This window comes from Pseudoliparis swirei, chromosome 18, assembly GCF_029220125.1.
Source record: "Pseudoliparis swirei isolate HS2019 ecotype Mariana Trench chromosome 18, NWPU_hadal_v1, whole genome shotgun sequence".
Lineage (NCBI taxonomy): Eukaryota > Metazoa > Chordata > Actinopteri > Perciformes > Liparidae > Pseudoliparis > Pseudoliparis swirei.
In genome coordinates this window covers 28,738,477-28,758,412 of record NC_079405.1, presented here as the reverse complement: position 1 = coordinate 28,758,412, position 19,936 = coordinate 28,738,477, and the positions used below count along the sequence as shown (strand labels likewise).

At 48.7% G+C, this 19,936-nt stretch overlaps 2 protein-coding genes across 6 annotated transcripts; both read left to right on the top strand.

Moving 5' to 3' along the window:
- Window positions 1-19: 19 nt before the first annotated feature.
- On the top strand, window positions 20-12,439 carry LOC130208875 (evC complex member EVC). Of its 3 annotated transcripts, none has more exons than XR_008834496.1 (20): window positions 20-498; window positions 1,726-1,848; window positions 1,934-2,020; window positions 3,304-3,527; window positions 3,605-3,689; window positions 3,764-3,862; window positions 4,016-4,138; window positions 4,199-4,360; window positions 4,439-4,655; window positions 5,889-6,043; window positions 6,133-6,525; window positions 7,225-7,334; window positions 7,423-7,600; window positions 8,047-8,265; window positions 8,334-8,469; window positions 8,823-8,925; window positions 8,994-9,120; window positions 9,209-9,302; window positions 10,077-10,430; window positions 11,289-11,664. XR_008834496.1 is itself a non-coding variant. In XM_056438259.1 (20 exons), the coding sequence occupies exons 1-20, from the start codon at window positions 325-327 to the stop codon at window positions 12,293-12,295; spliced, it is 2,844 nt and encodes a 947-aa protein (XP_056294234.1). In that variant the 5' UTR covers window positions 30-324; the 3' UTR covers window positions 12,296-12,439. The 3 variants fall into 3 exon arrangements, 2 of the variants coding, with proteins under 2 accessions (XP_056294233.1, XP_056294234.1); XM_056438259.1 differs by lacking the exons at window positions 10,077-10,430; window positions 11,289-11,664 and adding an exon at window positions 12,180-12,439 and having other exon boundaries at window positions 30-498; window positions 6,133-6,231; window positions 6,313-6,525; XM_056438258.1 differs by lacking the exons at window positions 10,077-10,430; window positions 11,289-11,664 and adding an exon at window positions 12,180-12,439 and having other exon boundaries at window positions 25-498.
- Window positions 12,440-13,524: 1,085 nt separating this feature from the next.
- On the top strand, window positions 13,525-19,551 carry minar1 (membrane integral NOTCH2 associated receptor 1). 3 transcript variants are annotated; one of them, XM_056438209.1, is made up of 5 exons: window positions 13,525-13,616; window positions 13,706-13,792; window positions 14,574-16,496; window positions 17,152-17,370; window positions 17,731-19,551. In XM_056438209.1, exons 2-5 carry the CDS (start codon window positions 13,787-13,789, stop codon window positions 18,115-18,117), a joined length of 2,535 nt encoding a protein of 844 aa, XP_056294184.1. In that variant the 5' UTR covers window positions 13,525-13,616; window positions 13,706-13,786; the 3' UTR covers window positions 18,118-19,551. The 3 variants fall into 3 exon arrangements, with proteins under 3 accessions (XP_056294184.1, XP_056294185.1, XP_056294186.1); XM_056438210.1 differs by having other exon boundaries at window positions 13,706-13,813; XM_056438211.1 differs by having other exon boundaries at window positions 17,766-18,058.
- Window positions 19,552-19,936: the final 385 nt, after the last annotated feature.

Genomic DNA, 19,936 nt, shown 5'->3' with positions numbered 1-19,936 from the left:
TCACGTCAACCAAGAACCCTTCCTGTGCTTTTATACTGAAGGGGCATTCATCTCTCTTCCGGTTAAAGTCGAGGTAGCTGTCTTGGATCTCCGGGACCACCATTGGCTAACATCTACAACGAGTTGGTCGTTTTTCGGGGGGGGGGAGGATTTTTTTACTGGATAAAGTTGTTCCACGTTGTTCGTTTTAATGTTTAAACCATTAAAACCCGTCCGGGTGAAGAAGCGCTCCCAACCCGTCGCGTGACCCTCCAGATGAAGTTGTCAACGTGATGAACAAAACCCGCTAACCCTCTCGAGCTCCGGCCGTTGGCCCGCTGGGTGATGACGGACCTGCTGGCTGCGTGCGCAACTGACGTGCTCGTGAGCTTCGCGGAGTCTCTGCGCGTGTCCGCGGGGCTGCTGGCCGTGGCCGCGGGCTGCGGGGCGCTGTCGGGGGTCGCGGCCGCGGCGCTGCTCTACGTCTTCTGCCTGAAGCCGATGCTGCTGACCAGACAGGTGAGGGGGCACGCGCATTGCACGTGCACGAGCTGTTTGTGTGGCGTTCGTATTTAACTATTTTATTCACCAATATTATTGTTTACTGAGCGTAATAATCTTTTAGTACGTTGCACATGGTGAAAAGAGCACAACAATAAACATATACATAAAAATATAGTAAACTAAAAATACAATAATATATATAAAGCATAACAATAGACATTGAATAAAATAATACAAATATAATAAACTAAAAATGCAATATCAGATATAAGGCTTAACAATAAACATAGACATAGAATAAAATATAAAAAATATAATAAACTAAAAATGCAATAATAGATATAAAGCATAACAATATACATAGAATAAAATAATACAAATATAATAAACTAAAAATACAATAACCAATATAAAGCATAACAATAGAGATAGAATAAAATAATACAAATATAATAAACTAAAAATGCAATAACAGATATAAGGCATAACAATAAACAGACATGGAATAAAATAATACAAATATAATTAACTAATAATACAATAACAGATAAATATGATAAACAACAAACACGTAATAGTACTAATAGAACAAGTATATATTATAAAATAAAAGTGGCAATTGACATTTAAGAAAAAGAGATGTGCAGAGATGGGAAGTGAGCCATTCTCGATGTTTTCTTATTTAGGTTAGATTTCTTGATTTATTAGGGTAGCTTTTGATAGTTTTTAGTTTAATTATTTGTTGTTGTCTAGGTATACTTTTGGAGTTTGTTCTTTTGTTTACGTATTGGATAACACTGTGGGCACCTGGGGTTCTATATAGGACTAGGCAGGTACAGGACCAGCATGCACCTGGTGTTATAGGACTAGGCAGGTACAGGACCAGCATGCACCTGGGGTTATAGGACTAGGCAGGTACAGGACCAGCATGCACCTGGGGTTATAGGACTAGGCAGGTACAGGACCAGCATGCACCTGGGGTTATAGGACTAGGCAGGTACAGGACCAGCATGCACCTGGGTAGCACCATGCCTTTTCTTCTTCTTCACCAGAGCAGGAGAGGCAGCATTAGGAGTTCCTCTGTTTGTTTGTTTTGTTCCGTTAAATAAATGATGATAAATTCTGCATTCTGCATTATTTTGCCTGCGTCAACGGCCCTTTAATTCATGTTTGCTTTTGGATCTATTGGCCACGACTGTCTGCCAGCCGTGGATGTGCATCATCTTTCTCGTGTGCGTTCAGGGACACAACGCGAGGCGGCTGCTGGAACCGGACGCCGGCGAGCTGGACCGCGACCAAAGTGACCGCGTCAGCACCGGCAGGACGGAGGCGGCGGCGAGCGGCGGCGGCGGCGCACACGATAAAGTATTATTCTCTTTCACACCCAAGACGCGATGCCGGTGTCGCGCCTCATCCAGGTTAACGTTCCGCCTGTGTGCTCGTTGTCCAGGAGAAGAAGAAGCCGCCCGTCAGCAGTGATGTGGCCGCTTTCGCCTCCAGAGCAAAGGTTGTTTACCCCATCAACCAGAAGTACAGAGTAAGTATCATGAATATCTACAGCTTACGACAGCGTCAGAAACACAGCAGGGCAGAGGGCAAAACGGCCCCTAAGAAATATAATGTTGCCCCTGATATCAGGAGGAGAGGCAGAAAATGCCCCTGGACTTCCTCTGATAATTATGATAATTTAATAGCCTTTTGTTTGTGTTCTTTGTTGTGTGTACAATCTGTTTTGCCTGTGCTGAACACAATATTATTCTGTATAATATACAAAACAGAAAGACTGAAAAGGTAAAGGTAGAAGCAAAGAATGCTTATATATTCCTATCCTAAATTATTATCAAATAAATCAGAAAATTTATATAAAATAAAGAAAAATAACAAAGAAAATAATAAATAATATATATATGAATATATATGTATATATATATGTATACATATACAGGACTGTCTCAGAAAATTAGAATATTGTGATGAAGTTCTTTATTTTCTGTAATGCAATTCAAAAAACAAAAATGTCATGCATTCTGGATTCATTACAAATCAACTGAAATATTGCAAGCCTTTTATTCTTTTAATATTGCTGATTATGGCTTACAGCTTAAGAAAACTCAAATATCCTATCTCTAAATATTAGAATATCATGAAAAAGTATACTAGTAGGGTATTAAACAAATCACTTGAATTGTCTAATTAACTCGAAACACCTGCAAGGGTTTCCTGAGCCTTGACAAACACTCAGCTGTTATAAATCTTTTTTTTTACTTGGTCTGAGGAAATATTCAAATTTTATGAGATAGGATTTTAGAGTTTTCTTAAGCTGTAAGCCATAATCAGCAATATTAAAAGAATAAAAGGCTTGCAATATTTCAGTTGATTTGTAATGAATCCAGAATGCATGACATTTTTGTTTTTTGAATTGCATTACAGAAAATAAAGAACTTCATCACAATATTCTAATTTTCTGAGACAGTCCTGTATATATGTATACATATATATATATGTATACATTCTTACATCCATTTTAACGTTATTCCATAATTGGATTCCTACAATAGAAATACATCTTCTTTTCATCCCTTTTTTAGCCTTTTGTCCAGGAAACTTACAAACATCTCAAATCATATTCTCACTCGTGTTGAAAACAACCTTTGTACTCAGTCTGCAGTGACTTTGCTTTAGCTCTGTACGTTGTCTGCATTATTTTATAATAAACCAAATCATTGAACTCCAGTAAACTAAGTATTACATCACAGGAACTAGCCACCGGCCGGTTTGTGATCGCTTCACTGACCTGCAACTCTTTTCTGAACGTGTCAGCCTCTCGCCGACGGAGCCTCCAACCCGTCGGTGCACGAGCACACCAAGCTGCCGGCGATGCCCGACGACTCCTCCTCCTCCTCCTCGGACGGAGAGTCTCTGAGCCGCGAGCAGGACAACGACGACAGCAGCCAGTTCATCTCCTCCTCGCTGTTCCCCAAGAGCCTGCAGAACCAGAGCTTCACCCGGGTCTCCCACTACCCCCTCACGCTCACACAGCCAGGGTGGGCGTCGGCAGGTGGGCACGTTGAGCCGTGAGCGCGCAGCGGACAGCCCAGTAACGCTCATGTGGCCTCCTCAGGTTTGAAGGGCGGATCGGCCTCTACTGCCGGGCCCTGCAGGACGTCCAGCAGCACTGCGCTCAGCTCCGGGAGGAGAAATCACAGGTGAGCTGTCGCCACACGGGAGGATCACGTTCAGGGAGAATTGTTTTCTGAAGCGTTTCATTTTCCTGCTTTAGATGTTTCTCCAAACGGTGAAAATGATATTCAGTGGTCGTTTTCCAAAAGACAAAAAGTACGCTGACTTCTCCAAGAATATTCTTCAAATGCAAGAAAAGGTAAAGCCAGATCGATTATATATATATATATACACATACATACATATATATATTTATACATACATGCATATATATATAATGTATGTGTATATATATACATACACACAGAGAGACACACACACACACACACACTGTGGTCCTCTGTCTTGTCAGGAGCTGGCCGAGCTGAACAGGCAGTGGCCGACCGGCCTCGGCGAGGAGGAGGACGGTGCTCCCTGCTCTCTGGAGGACATGGAGAGAGCTCAGAAAGATCTTCTGGAACGTGGCCTTCAAGTGGTGAGACCCCCCCCCCCCCCCCGCGCTCGGTCCTCTGTACACTGACGTGTCTGTCCACAGTCCAGCTGCTTCAGCCGGCAGGTGGAGGACCTGTGCCAGCAGCTGCTGAAGAAGGCCGGCGTCTTCCCTCCAGAGGAGGCGCAGGACGCGGCCCTCTCCCTCGTCCAGACTCTCCTGTCAGCAGAAACCCACCTGATGAACTCCCAGGAGGCCGAGCTGAAGGCACGGCCGCTCCTCCTGCTGCTCCTCCCTCGCGTTGAGGTGAACTCAGAAGTAAAAGTGTTTTTCCGCTCGCCGCAGGCCGTCCAGCAGAAGCTGCTGTGGTGGGAGGAGCTGACGGCGCTGCTGCGCTCGCAGCCCGCCCTGCTGAGCCGGGAGGCGTCTCTGAGGCTCGGCCTGGCGGCGGCGGCGCTGGAGCGGCTGACGAGCGACGGCCTCCTGACCTTCGGCCGCATGGAGAAGATCCTCTCGGAGGTCCGGGCCACGCTGAGCGAAGGCCTGCAGCAGTGCACCGAGGGTGAGGCGCATCGGGGAGGACATCGGGGAGCGGCACGCGGCGTCTATCCCACTTAAATGATCATAATAATAATACATTTTATTTGGAGGCGCCTTTCAAGTCACCCAAAGTCACCTTACAGTTTAAAAAAAACACAGGATAAAAGATAAAAGCATGAAAGATCGAAACAACATTGAAACAGAAAAGTCCAACATTCACACAAGACGACGTCGATACGAAACTTAAAAAGAAAAAGGGAAACTGGAGGAGGCGCGGCAGCAACCATCACTGAGTTTAAGCTGCAGCATTTACGGTCATTATTAATACATTTATAATACTGCAGTAACGCCGGAATTATACTGCCGGAGTACATTGTGTACATTAGTAATACTTCAGTAGTACCAGCAGGGAGGATGAAGGCTGCCGTCTATCTTTCTCCTCCCTCCCGGCGTCTCCGTCCGTCTTCGGCATCTTCGGCGTACTTTCTCAAATTAGACCTTTTTCTGGGAATCCTGTCCAGCTGCTGACAGAAGGTCAGGGTCCTCGCAGAATATCCATCTGCATTATTGACTGCTGACGTGAGTTAGACACGGTGCCGCCTCGTCTTCTGGCTGGATCGTACTTTTATGTGTTTTATTACGCTGAGCGAGAGTGAAAAGAGAACGATGAAGGTCAGATGTTACGCCGGCAGCCTCAGAATGAAGGAAAGGATTATTTTAAGACATTTTAAAAACCTTTTGGGGAAAACATTCATCATAGAGCATCACTGCATGAGATTATATAACAATGCAATGTTGAGTGCTGGTATATATATATTTATATACATTCTCCTCCTGTCCATGTGCAGGGTTCGTACGGTCATGGAAAACCTGGAAAAGTCATGGAATTTTAAAATGGTCATTTTTCAGGCCTGGAAAAGTCATGGAAAAAACTTGAATCATAAAAGTCCTGGAAATGTTTTTATAATCACATGTTAATTTACGCTGAGTTTGAAATAATGAATATGTTTTTTAAAGAAAGACGCTCAAAATATAAGCCGGCGTACGCTCTCAAGACGCAGAATGTTCTAAATGTTTCGTGTTTATACCGAGATTTCAGTTTGGTCCTGGACATGTGGTTAAAAGTCCTGGAAGTCCACTGGTCGACATGTGGAGAACCCTGAAGCGGTGTAACTGTCGCATTCATGATAATAACGTTCTCCCTGAGTGACTTCATAACTGTTCACCAACTCAAAGTTCATGCATCGTGTTCCAGAGTGCGCGAGGAAGACGAAGGAGCTGCTGGATGACAGGTGCAGCCGCATGGAGTCCAAGAGGAAGAAGCTCCTGAGGAGCCAGACCAAGGAGAGGAGCTGCGCCCTGCAGCCCAAACCCACCCGCGACCCCTGTGACCCGGAGCGGCTCGCCGAGGTCGGAGAACACCGGCGCCTCCATCTGCGACCGCTGTTGCGTAATAACCACCGACCCCTCTAACCCTGAAGCGCGACCTTCGCCCTCAGGTGTACCGGGAGCTGCTGACGAAGCACCGGCAGCAGCTGTGTGACCTGGAGCGGCAGCAGGACGGCCGGGTGGCCGACGCCCTCTGCGACCACTGGAAGGTGAGCGGCGGACCGGCGCCGTCGGGGTGTTTGTGTCTCTTACTTTTATTGTGTGTGTGTGTGTGTGTGTGTGACCTGCAGAAGCTCCGCGCCTCCTGGTCCAAGAGGCTCGGCGACCGGGTCAAGGACGCGGTCCTCGGCTCGGTGCCGGCCCGGTCGGAGGTGTCGGCGCGGCGCTGCGAGGAGCTGTGGGCGGAGCTGGAGCTGCAGCTGGCTGCGCAGATGCAGCGAGCGGAGGGCGCCACCAAGCTGCAGCTGGAGGACGCCGGGGCCCGGCTGGACCACGACGCTCAGGTAGACTCCTCAAAGGACGAGCAGGAGGTGGACCAAAGGCTCCCCGTGGGCTCTTTTTATATTTTTTATTATAAGACGAAAGACAATACATCAGGGGTGTCAAACTCATTTTCACCGAGGGCCACATCAGCATCATGGCCCTTAAAGGGCCGGTGTACCTGAAACACAATATAAACTATTCCCCAACAATCTTTGCATTAGATTATTGTTCATTTGAGTGTAGAAATATTGTACAAAAGAACATTTCTCTAATGTTATAACATAAATCCATTTAATTTGAAACCTTTAAAATAAAAGCATAGGATATTTTTCTTAAATTTCTTGAAGAAAAAGTGATCGCTTGTCTTTCCAGCCGTCAGGGGCCACAGGAAATTACGTAGTGGGCTGGATTCGGCCCGCGGGCCTTGTGTTTGACACCTGTGCAATACATAGACACCTAGAGGACGACGAAACAGTGGACACAACATCATAAACCAGAGTATTGAAAAAAGAAAGAAAGAAAAGTGTGTGTGAGTGTGAGCTTTTTTCTAATTATTTAATTTTCTTTTTTATTTAAAGAAACTCAATCCATAGCTGAATGCAGATGTATCTATGAGCGTAGCACGTGTCTCATCAGTAAGACGAGTCATGTCTGTAGCAACATAGAATACATAACATAGAGTGCATTCTCGTGGGTTCTGACGGAGCCTCTGGCTGCAGGTGTGGGATGAGGAGATGTCTCTGGTGCAGGCCCGCCTCCAGCACCTGAGCGAGCAGCAGAGGACGGTCCTCCGGGCCGCGGTGGCCCGGCAGAGCTACGCCCTCAACAGGTGAGGCCGCCGGGTTCACGGCGCCGCCGCTCGGCCGCCTTTACGCAACCCTCTAAATCGATGCGATGAAATGTGATCCTCCCCTCAGCCGCGTGGCGAGGCTGATAGAGAAGAAGCACGAGCACCTGTTGGGCGCGGTGCGGAGGCACTTTGTGGTCAGGCACTTCTGTCTGCACGCGCTGAAGGAGATGAGGCTGTCCAAGCTGAAGGCGCAGACGGACTTCAGGGAGCTGCCGGCGGAGGAGGAGCCCGACTCTGCGCTCAAGGTGGCGCCTCCAACACCACGGCAACACGTCTGCTGCTCGCTTCACTTCATGTGTACAGCCCATTCTCACAAATTAGAAACTCCCCTCAGAGGGCTTTACAATCTGTACACATAGACATCCCTGACCTTTGACCTCACATGGGATCAGGAACAACTCCCAAACAACCCTTCAGGGTAAAAGGTCAGAACCCTTGAGGAGAGAACAGAGGAGGATCCCTCTCCAGGATGGACAGGTGTCATAGATGTCATGTGACCAGAAGGAATCATTACACACACATTAAAACACAGGAACAACACAATGAAGATGACAGAGTGGATGAAGAGTTGGTAGTCGGCATATTCCACCATCCAGACCTCCACCATCCATCAGATGGAGGTAGAGAGGAGCAGTTGTCTCACACACTGGACTGACCTCCGTTGTTGTTGTTGTTGTTGTGCCGGTCTCAGAGCAGCAGTGCCAGCCTGGCACAGAGGCACCTGGGCCCGGAGAGCCAGCTGGTCGGCCACAGCTTCCAGCAGGAGTTCCTCTCTGAGCTGGACACGGGGGCGGAGCTCCTCCAGAGCCACGCGCAGCTGCTGGTCGGCAACGCGCTCAGCCACGCCGTCCAGCAGGCGATGGAGGCCCCGCCCCCCGCGGCGTCCCCACCGCACGAGGCCGGGCTGAAGGTGAGCGGTCTGTCTGTGAGTCGGATCCGCCTCTCTCCTCCCAGAGTAACACGCCTCCCTCTCGTCAGTCCCACCTGACCGAAGCCGCCTCGGAGAGCGTCTACGTGACCAAAGACTCTCTGGCGGCGCTGGTCCAGAGCTACTACTGCCACCTGGAGGACATCGTGGGAACAGCGGCGCCGGATCAGGTCCACGTGAGCCAGGGTGAGAGGACGGACGCCTGTATCCGACCCCTCGTGTGTGTGACTCCGGGTTCACTCGGTCATGGAAAACCTGGGAAAGTCATGGAAAAAACTTCAATCACAAAAGTTTTGGAAAAGTCCTGTAAATGTTGTTATAATCACGTGTTCATTTACACCCCGTTTGAAATAATTAATATGTTTTTTAAAGAAAGACGCTCAAAATATGAGCCGGCGTACGCTCTCGATACGCAACATGTTCTAAATGTTTCATGTTCATACCGAGAGTTCAGTTTGGTCCTGGACATGTGGTTAAAAGTCCTGGAGATGCATTGGTCCACATGTGTAGAACCCTGATGACTGTGACTGTGGCCTCAGAGTGGGAGGAGCTACAGGAGGGCCGCCGTCAGCTGAGCAGCGCCCTGCTGAGGGAGCTGGAGAACTGGGGCAAGAAACCCGCCTCGGCCGAGTTTCAGCAGAGGTGAGGCGCGGCGCTCTGAGTCTGGAACACAGGAAGTAATCATGCGGGTTGTTCCCGTGGCGTCTCAGGGTGGCGCTCCACAGGGGGCGGGCCCTGGAGCGCTGCGATGGGGACCAGGAGGCGACCTACGAGCAGCTGAGGCAGAGGAAGGTCTCCCAGGACCGGAACGCGGAGCGGAGCGGCGCCCGGCTGCAGGTTCGTAGCGTCGCCGCGTGATTCACGTGATTCACGTGATTCACGTTCACGCCGCCGTTCCCCCCCGTTCACGCCGTGTGTCCACCAGGAGGCAGAAGAAGGCTTCATGGCGGAGCTGGCGGCTCTGGCCCGGGTGTCGCTCCACAGTCCAGAACCGGAACCCAGCGGGGAGGAGGACGCTGGTACGTGAACTTTATATTATATTTATATACATTCTCAGGGTGTCCGCGGGGCATTAAAAAGTCTTTAAAAGTCTTAAATTGCTTTTCCTAAAAATAAGGCCTTAAAAAGTCTTAAATTGTCTTAAATTCAGATTGGATTGGTCTTAAATTTTTTGGGTGTCATGTCATTACGAATATGAGGCAATCTGTTCCGCCAGGTCCGTATTTTGCTCCGGTTGCTCTGCGGGGTCTCTGGTGTCACCGGGGCCACGCCCCTTCTCTTAACCCTTGTGTTGCCTTCGGGTCATTTTGACCCGAATCAATATTACACCCTCCTGCCGCCTTCGGGTTAATTTGACCCCATTCAATGTTTAATGTCGGTGTTCTTTCGGTAGTCAACAAACAAACATAAAGTGCCTCACACTTAAACTTGGAAAACAATATTAATTCTAATAATTTTCTGGAGGTTTTAATTGCTGGCGTCAAATTGAACCCAAAGGGTAAAATATGTTAGTAAATATAAAGGTAACAGGAGGGTGAAACATTGAATCGGGTCAAAATGACCCAAAGGGTGGGGGAGGGTGTAATATTGATTCGGGTCAAAATGACCCTAAGGCAACACAAGGGTTAAAGGGGCCCCGCGTATTCGGTCCCATCCCCTACAACGTGAAGCATCGGCTAGTTTAGAAAACATGGGGGATGCAAGTTCAACAACGGCTTGAAAAGAACGAGTGTTTCTGGTCACGGTGGGTGAAATGCTTCTGAAGCTGCGTTGTGTGTCGGGAGACTTTCCAGCGGTGGAATCTCACGTGCAGAGCAAGAAGCACAGAGACTAGCGAAGGCCGCCAGCAGCCCGCGGGGCTAGCTGCTGCTCCGCCGCTAGCTGCTGCTCCGCCGCCAGCAACGACGTCAAGGCTACAACGCTGGAGGTCACCGGAGGAAATCCAGCGCCGTGCAACAAAGAGCTCATCACCGAAGACCAACAGGGCGGCGCGTTCTTCATTCTGTTCCACGAGACTCTGGACCAGACCACCGCGAGCAGACAGCTGGACTTCATGTGCGCTTTTGGTGAAATGACCAGGTCCCGTCAGGATCCTATGGAGCACAGCTCATGGGCCATGACACCAGGACCTACTTCAGCACCTCAAAGTAAGTCTAACATAAATATATACACTACCGTTCAAAAGTTTGGGGTCATCCAGACAATTTCGCGTCTTCCATGAAAACTCACTTTTATTTATCAAATGAATATACAATATGGTCAAGACATTGACAAGGTTAAAAATAATGATTAATATTTGAAGTATTAATTTTGTTCTACAAACTTCAAGCTCAAAGGAAGGCCAGTTGTATAGCTTATATCACCAGCATAACTGTTTTCAGCTGTGCTAACATAATTGCACGGGTTTTCTAATCAGACATTAGTCTTCTAAGGCGATTAGCAAACACAATGTACCATCAGAACACTGGAGTGATGATGGAAATGGGCCTCTATACACCTCTGGAGATATTTCATTAGAAACCAGACACTTCCACCTAGAATAGTCATTTACCACATTAACAATGTAGAGAGTGTATTTATGATTAATTTAATGTTATCTTTATTGAAAAAACAGTGCTTTTCTTTGAAAAATAAAGTCATTTCTAAGTGATCCCAAACTTTTGAATGGGAGTGTATGTATTAACTATCCTCTTTATATGAGTATGTGTTTCATATAGTTAAGCTTTACTCATGTGTCAAGTTAATAACAGCTATGGATAGGCGTACTACACATTAATTAGACTAATTAAAAATAGTTTTATAATGGTAGTAAGTAGAGTGGTGTTTACCTGTCAATATGTCTACCTAGTGTTCACTAGGCTCAAGGGATGGCTCACGTTGCTTAATTTGTAAAAATAGTTTTCATTCATATTTATCCAGTCTGACATTAATCTGAAGTGGTGGTGTCATAAGAGATGTGGTGACTGTTGTTTGGTTAATGTCTGCCTTTTCTTTCTTTTTTCCAGGAGAATGGACCAAATGTCAACTGGAAGTTTTTGTATTCATACAGTTTGAAAAGGATTGTTTTCCTAGTATATTCACAAAAGCTCAGGAGGAGACGTATGAACCTGTGACACAAACATCCATCACATAGAGACATGAGAACTCTCGCTCACTCACTCACTCACTCACACACACACACACACACATACATTCTATTATGTAAATGAATTTGCATTTTAAAAGCAGCTGGAAATGTTATTTATGTTATTTTATAGATTTTTTTGTTCAAAAGGAACTATGTTGCACGTATTTTAAAAATATATTTACTTGATTTTATTTGTTCATGGGACCTAAATGTTCTGAAAATGTTGTATTAATAAATATAATTTACAACAGCAATGACATTTGTGTTATCCTTTTGCATTACACCATACTGTTAATTTTGAACAGACATCAGTGTGTTTACTTTGAATTAATTAATTTAGATTAATGTATATTTCCTTCGTACGTTAGGTCTTAAATTTTATTTAGACGTGGTCTTAAAAAGTCTTAAATTTCACTGGTTTATTCATGTAGACACCCTGATTCTCCTCTGTCCATATCCAGGTTCGTACGGTCATGGAAAACCTGGAAAAGTCATGGAAAAAACTTCAATCACAAAAGTTTTGGGAAAGTCATGTAAATGTTGTTATAATCACATGTTCGTTTCTACAGAGTTTACAATAATTAATATGTTTTAGAAAGAAAGACGCTCAAAATATAAGACGCCGTACGCTCTCAATACGCAACATGTTCTAAATGTTTCATGTTTACACCGAGGTTTGAGTTTGGTCCTGGACATGTGGTTAAAGTCCTGGAGGTCCACTGGTCCACATGAGTAGAACCCTGATGACCGTCATGTCGTATCTCCACAGGTACTGAGAGCGCCGCCATCTTGGACCTGCTGGCCCTGAACCCGGCGCTGACGCCGAGCTTCGTCCCTCCGGTGAAGAAGAAGAAGAAAAGAGACGAAGAGTCTCGTCTCAGCTGAAGAACATTTACTCTTATTGGGCTGTGCAGCCGGTGCTGGTGTCTCTCTCTCTCTCTCTCTCTCTCTCTCTCTGTCTCTCTCTCTGTCTCTCTCTCTCTCTCTGTCTCTCTCTGTCTCTCTCTCTCTCTGTCTCTGTCTCTCTCTCTCTCTCTCTCTCTGTCTCTCTCTCTCTCTCTCTGTCTCTCTCTCTCTCTCTCTCTCTGTCTCTCTCTCTCTGTCTCTCTCTCTGTCTCTCTCTCTCTCTCTCTCTGTCTCTCTCTCTCTCTGTCTCTCTCTCTCTGTCTCTCTCTGTCTCTCTCTCTCTCTCTGTCTCTGTCTCTCTCTCTGTCTCTCTCTCTGTCTCTCTCTGTCTCTCTCTCTCTCTCTCTCTCTCTCTCTCTGTCTCTCTCTCTCTCTCTCTCTCTCTCTCTCTCTGTCTCTCTCTCTGTCTCTGTCTCTCTCTCTCTCTCTCTCTGTCTCTCTCTGTCTCTCTCTGTCTCTGTCTCTCTCTCTCTGTCTCTCTGTCTCTCTGTCTCTGTCTGTCTCTCTCTCTCTCTCTCTCTCTCTGTCTCTCTCTCTGTCTCTCTGTCTCTCTCTCTCTCTCTGTCTCTCTCTCTCTCTCTCTCTCTCTGTCTCTCTCTCTCTCTCTCTCTCTGTCTCTGTCTCTGTCTCTGTCTCTCTCTGTCTCTGTCTGTCTCTCTCTGCCTGTCTCTCTCTGTCTCTCTGTCTCTCTCTGCCTGTCTGTCTCTCTCTCTGTCTCTCTCTCTCTCTCTCTCTGTCTCTCTCTCTCTCTCCCTCCCTCCTGTAATGTGTGTGTGTCAGTGGACGGTCCGGTGTCTGAGCCAGAGGTAGGTCACTGCCTCCGTGTTCCTCCACCACAGGGTTCGTACGGTCATGGAAAACCTGGAAAAGTCCTGGAAGTCCATTGGCGGATGAGTCAGAACCACCAGAAGATGTTTTTTGTAAAAGTGAAATGATAATAAAGTTGTGTTTTGAATACACCGGTGTGCCGCGCTCCCGTCCTTCACCTCCCCCCCCCCCCCGGTGACGGATGAGCCGCTCCGCCGGGTGAAGTCGACCCGCGGCGGAGTGCTACCACTCGCCGATGAAAGCTTTGCCCTCCTCTCGCTCTAATGGAGCCTTAAGTACGACCCGTCATGGAAGATAATGCAGAGGTGTGTGTGTGTGTGTGTGTGTGTGTGTGTGTGTGTGTGTGTGTGTGTGTGTGTGTGTGTGTGTGTGTGGTTCCCTTCAGCTCTCACACACCCATTCACCGCGACGGCAGCGTGAGAAGAGGCGCTCCTGGACTTGACCTCCGCTCGGTGGGGGAACCCGTGTGGATGTATGTTGAGGTCCCTCAGAGGGGGGGGGGGGGGGGGCTGCAAGGACTTGTGGGAAGATGACCTGATTTCTCTCTCCTCCCGGCTGAAGGCTGCTGCACACACACGGATCTCTGTGCAACATGGACTCAGCGTCGGCGTAGCAGCTGGATTGTATTTGTCTTTCCTCCATATGCAGGTGTGACTTCATCACATTCAGGTAAGTGCCAACACCTCTGGGGAGACGCTCTCCCACACCGCCGCCGCTGGAGTCGGATTACGTCCTGCAGTAAAGTTAGTGAACGCGTGTCCTGATGTTCATTCATGCCCTCGATGGTTGTTCTTAGAAAGAAGATTAAAACGTGTCCGTTGAGGGGAAGCCGTGACGGCGTGGCGGCGTCATCGGGTCACACCGGCAGTTATTTTAGGGCCCAGAAATAAGGTCTAATTCCAAATTGCCCTCAAAGGGATTTTTCAGCCCGAGATAACGAAGTCTTCTCTACACGATGATACGCTGCCCATGAAACATGAACTGAAACACTGACATGAGACTAAGTTATTATTATGAGAGCATGAATAATGATCTATAATAGACATAGATATATATATATATATTTGTGTATATATATACATATATATGTATATATATACACAAATATATATATATAGTATATATTATATATGTATATATATATACGTAAATACAACACATCTCCGTGCTTTATTATTCTTATTGACATGTAGTATACAATGCTATACATCATATTATTATTAGTATATTATCCTTTCATGAGAAAAAAAAGTGTTTTTTTGCATCAAAGAAAGAGAGAAGGTGTTTTAGACGTGCACTCGTCTGTTGCCTGTCTCGAGATATTAACTTTATTGTATATTAACGTGTCTTCATAGCTATGTGTGTGCATTGTATATATATTGGTTTTTAAAGGTGCTCGGCCAATCAGCCGCCGGCTTCTCTCCCCCAGGTGAACATGGCTAACCTGCAGCAGGAGTACCCCGAGGTCCTCCTGGGCATCCTGGAGGAGCTGGCCAACATGCGCCAGTGGCTGACCTTCCAGGACCTGTGCCGCACGGTGAGCAGCCGCTTCGAGCTGCAGCACCTCGTCGAGCTGCGCAGTCTCCTCTTCGCCGCCGCCAGCCAGGACCCGTGTTTCCCCGCCACGCTCTTCCGGGACCGCGTGTCGGCCCGCGGCCAGGGCCTCTCGCCCATCGGCGTCGCTGCCGACATCGTGACCATCTTCAACCTCATCCAGATGACGGCCCCCGATGACCAGGGCCGACCGGCGGGGGCGCGGGCGGACCTCCCCGTCGACCAATCCGCGGGCCCCGCGCCGCCCGGGCTGCAGCGGCTGGACGTTCCTGGCGGAGAGCGAGCGCGCGCCCACTCCGACTCCAGCGGCGGGCCGATCGATCGGCACTCGCTCTCTCCCAGATCTAATTATTCTGCCCACAAGCGAGCGAGTCTTCCCCCGGACCCCATCTCTCTCGCGGCGCGCTCCCCTCCGGTCAGGCCGAGGGCCGTGTCCTTCGACTTGCCTCGCGCCACGCTCCTCGCGTGCCCCGGCGGCCGGACCCCCGACGAGGCGATGAAGAACATGTACCTGCCTCTGGAGACCGACAGCGAGTCCAGCGGAGACTCGGCGCCCGCCGAGGTCTTCGATGAGGAGCAGGCGGCGTCCGTGGCGGGCCAGAAGAGGAGCGCCTTCAGGAAGGACTTCCACAACCAGCCGGCTCAGGTGACCGTCGACTGCGCGTCGCCCAGCCCCGACGCGGCGGAGGAAGGCGCCGACAAGCGCGCCTCGGAGGCCGTCCCCAACCCGTACGCGTCTCCGGCGCCGGTCGCCCAGTCGCCCGAGCAGCGGGTGAAGCACGAGAGCCTCAACGACCTCCAGGACTCCACTTACTTGGGACCGCGGCCGACCCCTGATTGGTCCCCCCGGCACCTTCTACCCCCGAGGGCCAAGAGGCCCATCTGGAGCAACAAGAGCCACAGCCTGGAGGACCGGATCGGCCCCGGCGCCATGGAGACGGGGATGCAACCCCCGAGGCGCTCGACCCCGGCCCTCGGCCGCTCCGGGGTGTCCTCGGCGTGCGAGAGCGTCGACGGCGTCAAGGCCCAGGGGACCCAGACGGACCCGCCGAGGGACTCGGACACCCGGCGCCTCCGCAGCCTCGTCCACGCCGACCGCTTCTCCTTCATGACCTCGTTGGACGACCCGGACATCGGCGAGGACGACATCAGCGCCATCTTTCGTTTCTTGGACGACATCAGCATGTGCGGCTCCACGGGGGTCCTGCACCACGCCGGCGGCTCGGGGGCCGTCAACCCGGACTCCCACGAGGCCCGGCGCGGCCGCCTGGGTCAACTCCAACGGCTCTTCCACTCCCTGGAGAGCACCGACGACGGGCTCAAGTCCAGCGTCTGCAAGCTGCTGCTCCGCATGAGCCAGATCGAGCGGCAGCTGGACTCGCTGAACGACGTGAAGGCCGAGATCTCCCAGGTGCTGTCCGCTCTGCAGCGGCTGGATGAGAAGATCCAGCCGCCCGTCGTGGGCGGCGGCCGCTGGCTGGAGCCTCTCAGCGGCGTGTCGTCCTTCATGAGCCACCCCATCACCCCCTCGGAGGCGTCGGAGCTCCTGCCTCTGCCCGTGTCCGAGCATCTGTACCCGGGGGTCGGCTCCAGCAGCCCGGACTGGAACCGGTGGAGCTCTCGCGGCGAGCTGACGGAGAGCAACGATCTAAAGAAAGACGCGTCGTCTCGCCGAGCCTCCAGAACGCAGCCGGAGGAGAAGAATCCGTCCGATTCCAAACTGCTGAACGTCTCCTCCGCTAAAGACTGGGCCGTGTCCTTCTCCAAAAGCAACGACGGGAAATCTTCACACGGAAAGGTAGAGTGGCTTTTCCTCACGACCGCTTTCACTTTCGTTGTGTTTGTTTCACGAAGGACGACGTGAGACGGGAGGCGAGTCCTCGCCGCTCAGGAGGTCGCGCTGTGGGTTGTTGGTTTGAAGCTTCAGACCAACTCGTTGTTTACTGCAATATGCAAAACGTCAACAGAGAAGCAGCCCATGTTTTTCTTGAGTCTTGAACAAATTAAATATGCACTTCGAGGCTGTGATGACAACTTTACCAAGAAATGGAAACCTTCCATGTCATCTGTTTTTAATCTGCCAGTGTTGCCGACTGAAGGAGACTCATATTTTAATGTGTATGAGTCCGTGGGTGGGTGGGTGTTTCATTACTCATTATTATAACAATTTGTTATTCTGTCTTGCCTTTGTTTTTTTTGTTTTTTGTTTTTTCCTCTTTACAATTGAAATCTGAAATATACACACACAAAAATGAAAATACTTGTTATTTGATCGCTGTATATCACACTGTGCATGATCAATAAAGTATATTTAAGAAGCAGCAGCTGCAGGGCGTGAGACGAGCCGGCGAAGGAGCAGAAGTTGACGTGCAGGGATGAGTCGAGGCTTCAAGACCATTATCATCATAATACAGTCTATAAATTAAATTCTGTGTTTGGCCGGTTCCTTCCAGGCGGATCAGTCCGGCAGCACGACGAACCTCATCTCCAGGAAGTCCTCCAACCTGGTGGAGCAGGTGTTCAACTCGTCCCTGTTCCGCCACAAAGACAGCAGCCTGTCGGGGGGGCCGGCCTCGGGGAGGAGCCCGGACCCCCGGCTGTCTGAGGGCATGGGGAGGCCCGTCTGGACCGTGGACGACCGGGAGGCCCGGATCTCCTCCCTGGACCTCCAGGTGAGACGAGTGCACCTCTCTCTAAACGAGTCCATGTGACGAGTCGTCTGGATGGATTCCTACAAACCTTTAAATTATATTAACATCATCCAAACTCAAGAAAAGTTCGTAAAAAACAAGTTAATCACAAATTAATGGTTGCAGAACAATTTCCTTTTTCACCTGAGATTAGTTTATTTCTAATCTCCACGAGTGTACAATTTATGATATCATATTCCTTAATTAACTTGAATCATCTTTAAATAGCATATGGCGTATATAACTTAAATTGGTTTTAGTCTGTAAATGAGTCCATGTGACGTGTTTTCTGGATGGATTCGTACAAATCTTTTTATTGTATTTTTATTAACATAACCCAAGTGTGCAACCTCTTTAAACGTCCCCGGGCTCCTCAGAACCAGGAGTCTCTGGACCCCAACAACCTGGAGTTCTGGATGGACGGCGTCTACACGCCCGGCTACGAGGCGCTCCTCCGGCGTAAGGAGGCGGACCTTCGCCGGGCCAAGTTCTGCAAGCTGGCCGCCCTCATCGCCGCCACGGTGGTCATCATCCTCATCATCGTCGTCCCCCTGTGCACCATGGGCCTGTGAAGACCACGCTGCTGCCTGGGAACCTGCACGCCATGGAGGGCCACGCGGCTGGAGAACGTCCTCGTCACAGTCCTCTGCATGCAGCAGCGTTAGTTATCACCCTGTGAGTAACCTCCCCTGTTGCTTTTCTTCCCTCTACTCGTCATTTATTTCATGATTTTTGTTCTTAGGAATTTCAGGTGGTGGGAAAGGAATAATTTAAGTTTGAATGTTGTGCACAATTGTCAAATATCTAATTTTTCCTGCTTTTTTCTGTGAGACAACTTTGTTCCAGATGCATTGTGAATCATCCCCCGGGGCTTATGTCAAATAGTTTTATCACTTTATAACATGTTTGACATCTTCAGTTCATAAAGAATAATGGATTTTTCTTTTTTAAAACTTTCTATTTGGTTCCTTTCCTTAAACAATAAGATAAACCGCTCAAATAAGTTTAAATCAACAATAAAATATATATATTTTTCTAGAGTTCCTCCCATTTTAAACCACGAGTGACTGTGTTGCGGTGGGTTGTTTACCACGTCTCAGGTTTCAATACCTGGAAGATAAAGAGAGAAAAGTGTTGTTGTTGAGAGGAGGAAGCCGTTTCCAGGAAACACTCTGCGAGCGGGAGATTCCACGTGTAACTCAAGAGACGGGATGTTGGGAGTGCAGCTGTGTGCACATTACCCCGAATCCTCATACCTGCAGACTCACTTAGCAACAACACATTCATCTCTCACATCACGAGGAGAGTCTTGCAGGTTCCGCGACATTCCATTTTGTAATAGCATCCTGTTAACTCGGCAGACGTTATGATTAAATGTGTGTGTGTGTGTGTGTGTGCGCACTTTCGAAATATGATTCAATTCCCCTCATACCTCCACAGTAACAACGACATTGAGGATCCAATGTGCTTTAAGGCTGCAGTCCGTTGTAATCTGTCCCCCCTCCACCAGTAGCCACGCACATGCAGCTCAATGCATGCTTTTTATTTTACATTCTTATGTTTCTGTTCCACAACAAGCACGAGTTCCCCTTTTTCACACCAAAGTAGACAGAAAGGATGTAAAGAACACACACTAGCGTGCATGAGAACGCTTGTTTTCTCCACCTTCTCATCCAGACCCTTAAAACTTTGCTTCGTGTGCACAACTATGCAAAGTATGTATATAGAGGATGTGTCCTGCGTGCATGCATCCTCCTAAGTAGAGGAGGATCTGCCAAGTGTTCCCCACGAGGCCGTTTGTGGATCCATTACCCGCCCGGCGGTGCCACGGAGGAGGCCGGAGCCTTCGTCAGCACAAGCTTCAGGTGCTTCCTCTGGACCTTCGGAGCATAAGAGCCTCCTGGTACCTTTTTGTTTTTCATTCCCGAGATGAACCGTGGGACCCCTCGCCGTCGACTATTATTCATGCACCTTTCAGACAGACATGTATCAATCTGTGAAGTCATTATTCAGGGAAACACTCCGTCTTAAAACTTGCTTGTGAATTAAAGATCATGTGTGCAGGTGTTTGTTATGAGCTGCGGTGACGTACCTTTTACAATGTGGTTGATCTGATGAATAATACATTTGCACTGTGTTATATAAACTTACGTTTAAAAGAAACCGATCTCTGTTGTGCAACATGTTGTCCCCCTTGGGGCCAGAATACAGGTGAATGCAGATTGTCGTGATAGTTTAAGAAAAGGTCGCCGGGCCGACGTCGAGGAGTCAGTCAGGAAGATGATCTGTGAGGAAATGAACATAGACAAATAAATAATTGACAAAGACAAAGAGCGAATATCCTATTATCTCAAATCATCTCTAATGGACGTGAGATATTCAGAACACACACACACACACACACACATGCACGCTCTAAATCTATTGTGTGTGTGTGAGACCCTCATTAAATGTTGCACAGTGCTGCTGCTGCACCCAGATAAGTCGTCCATGGCTGATTGATGGTGTTGTTGTGCAGCCCATGCGCCCACCACACAGGACACAGTTA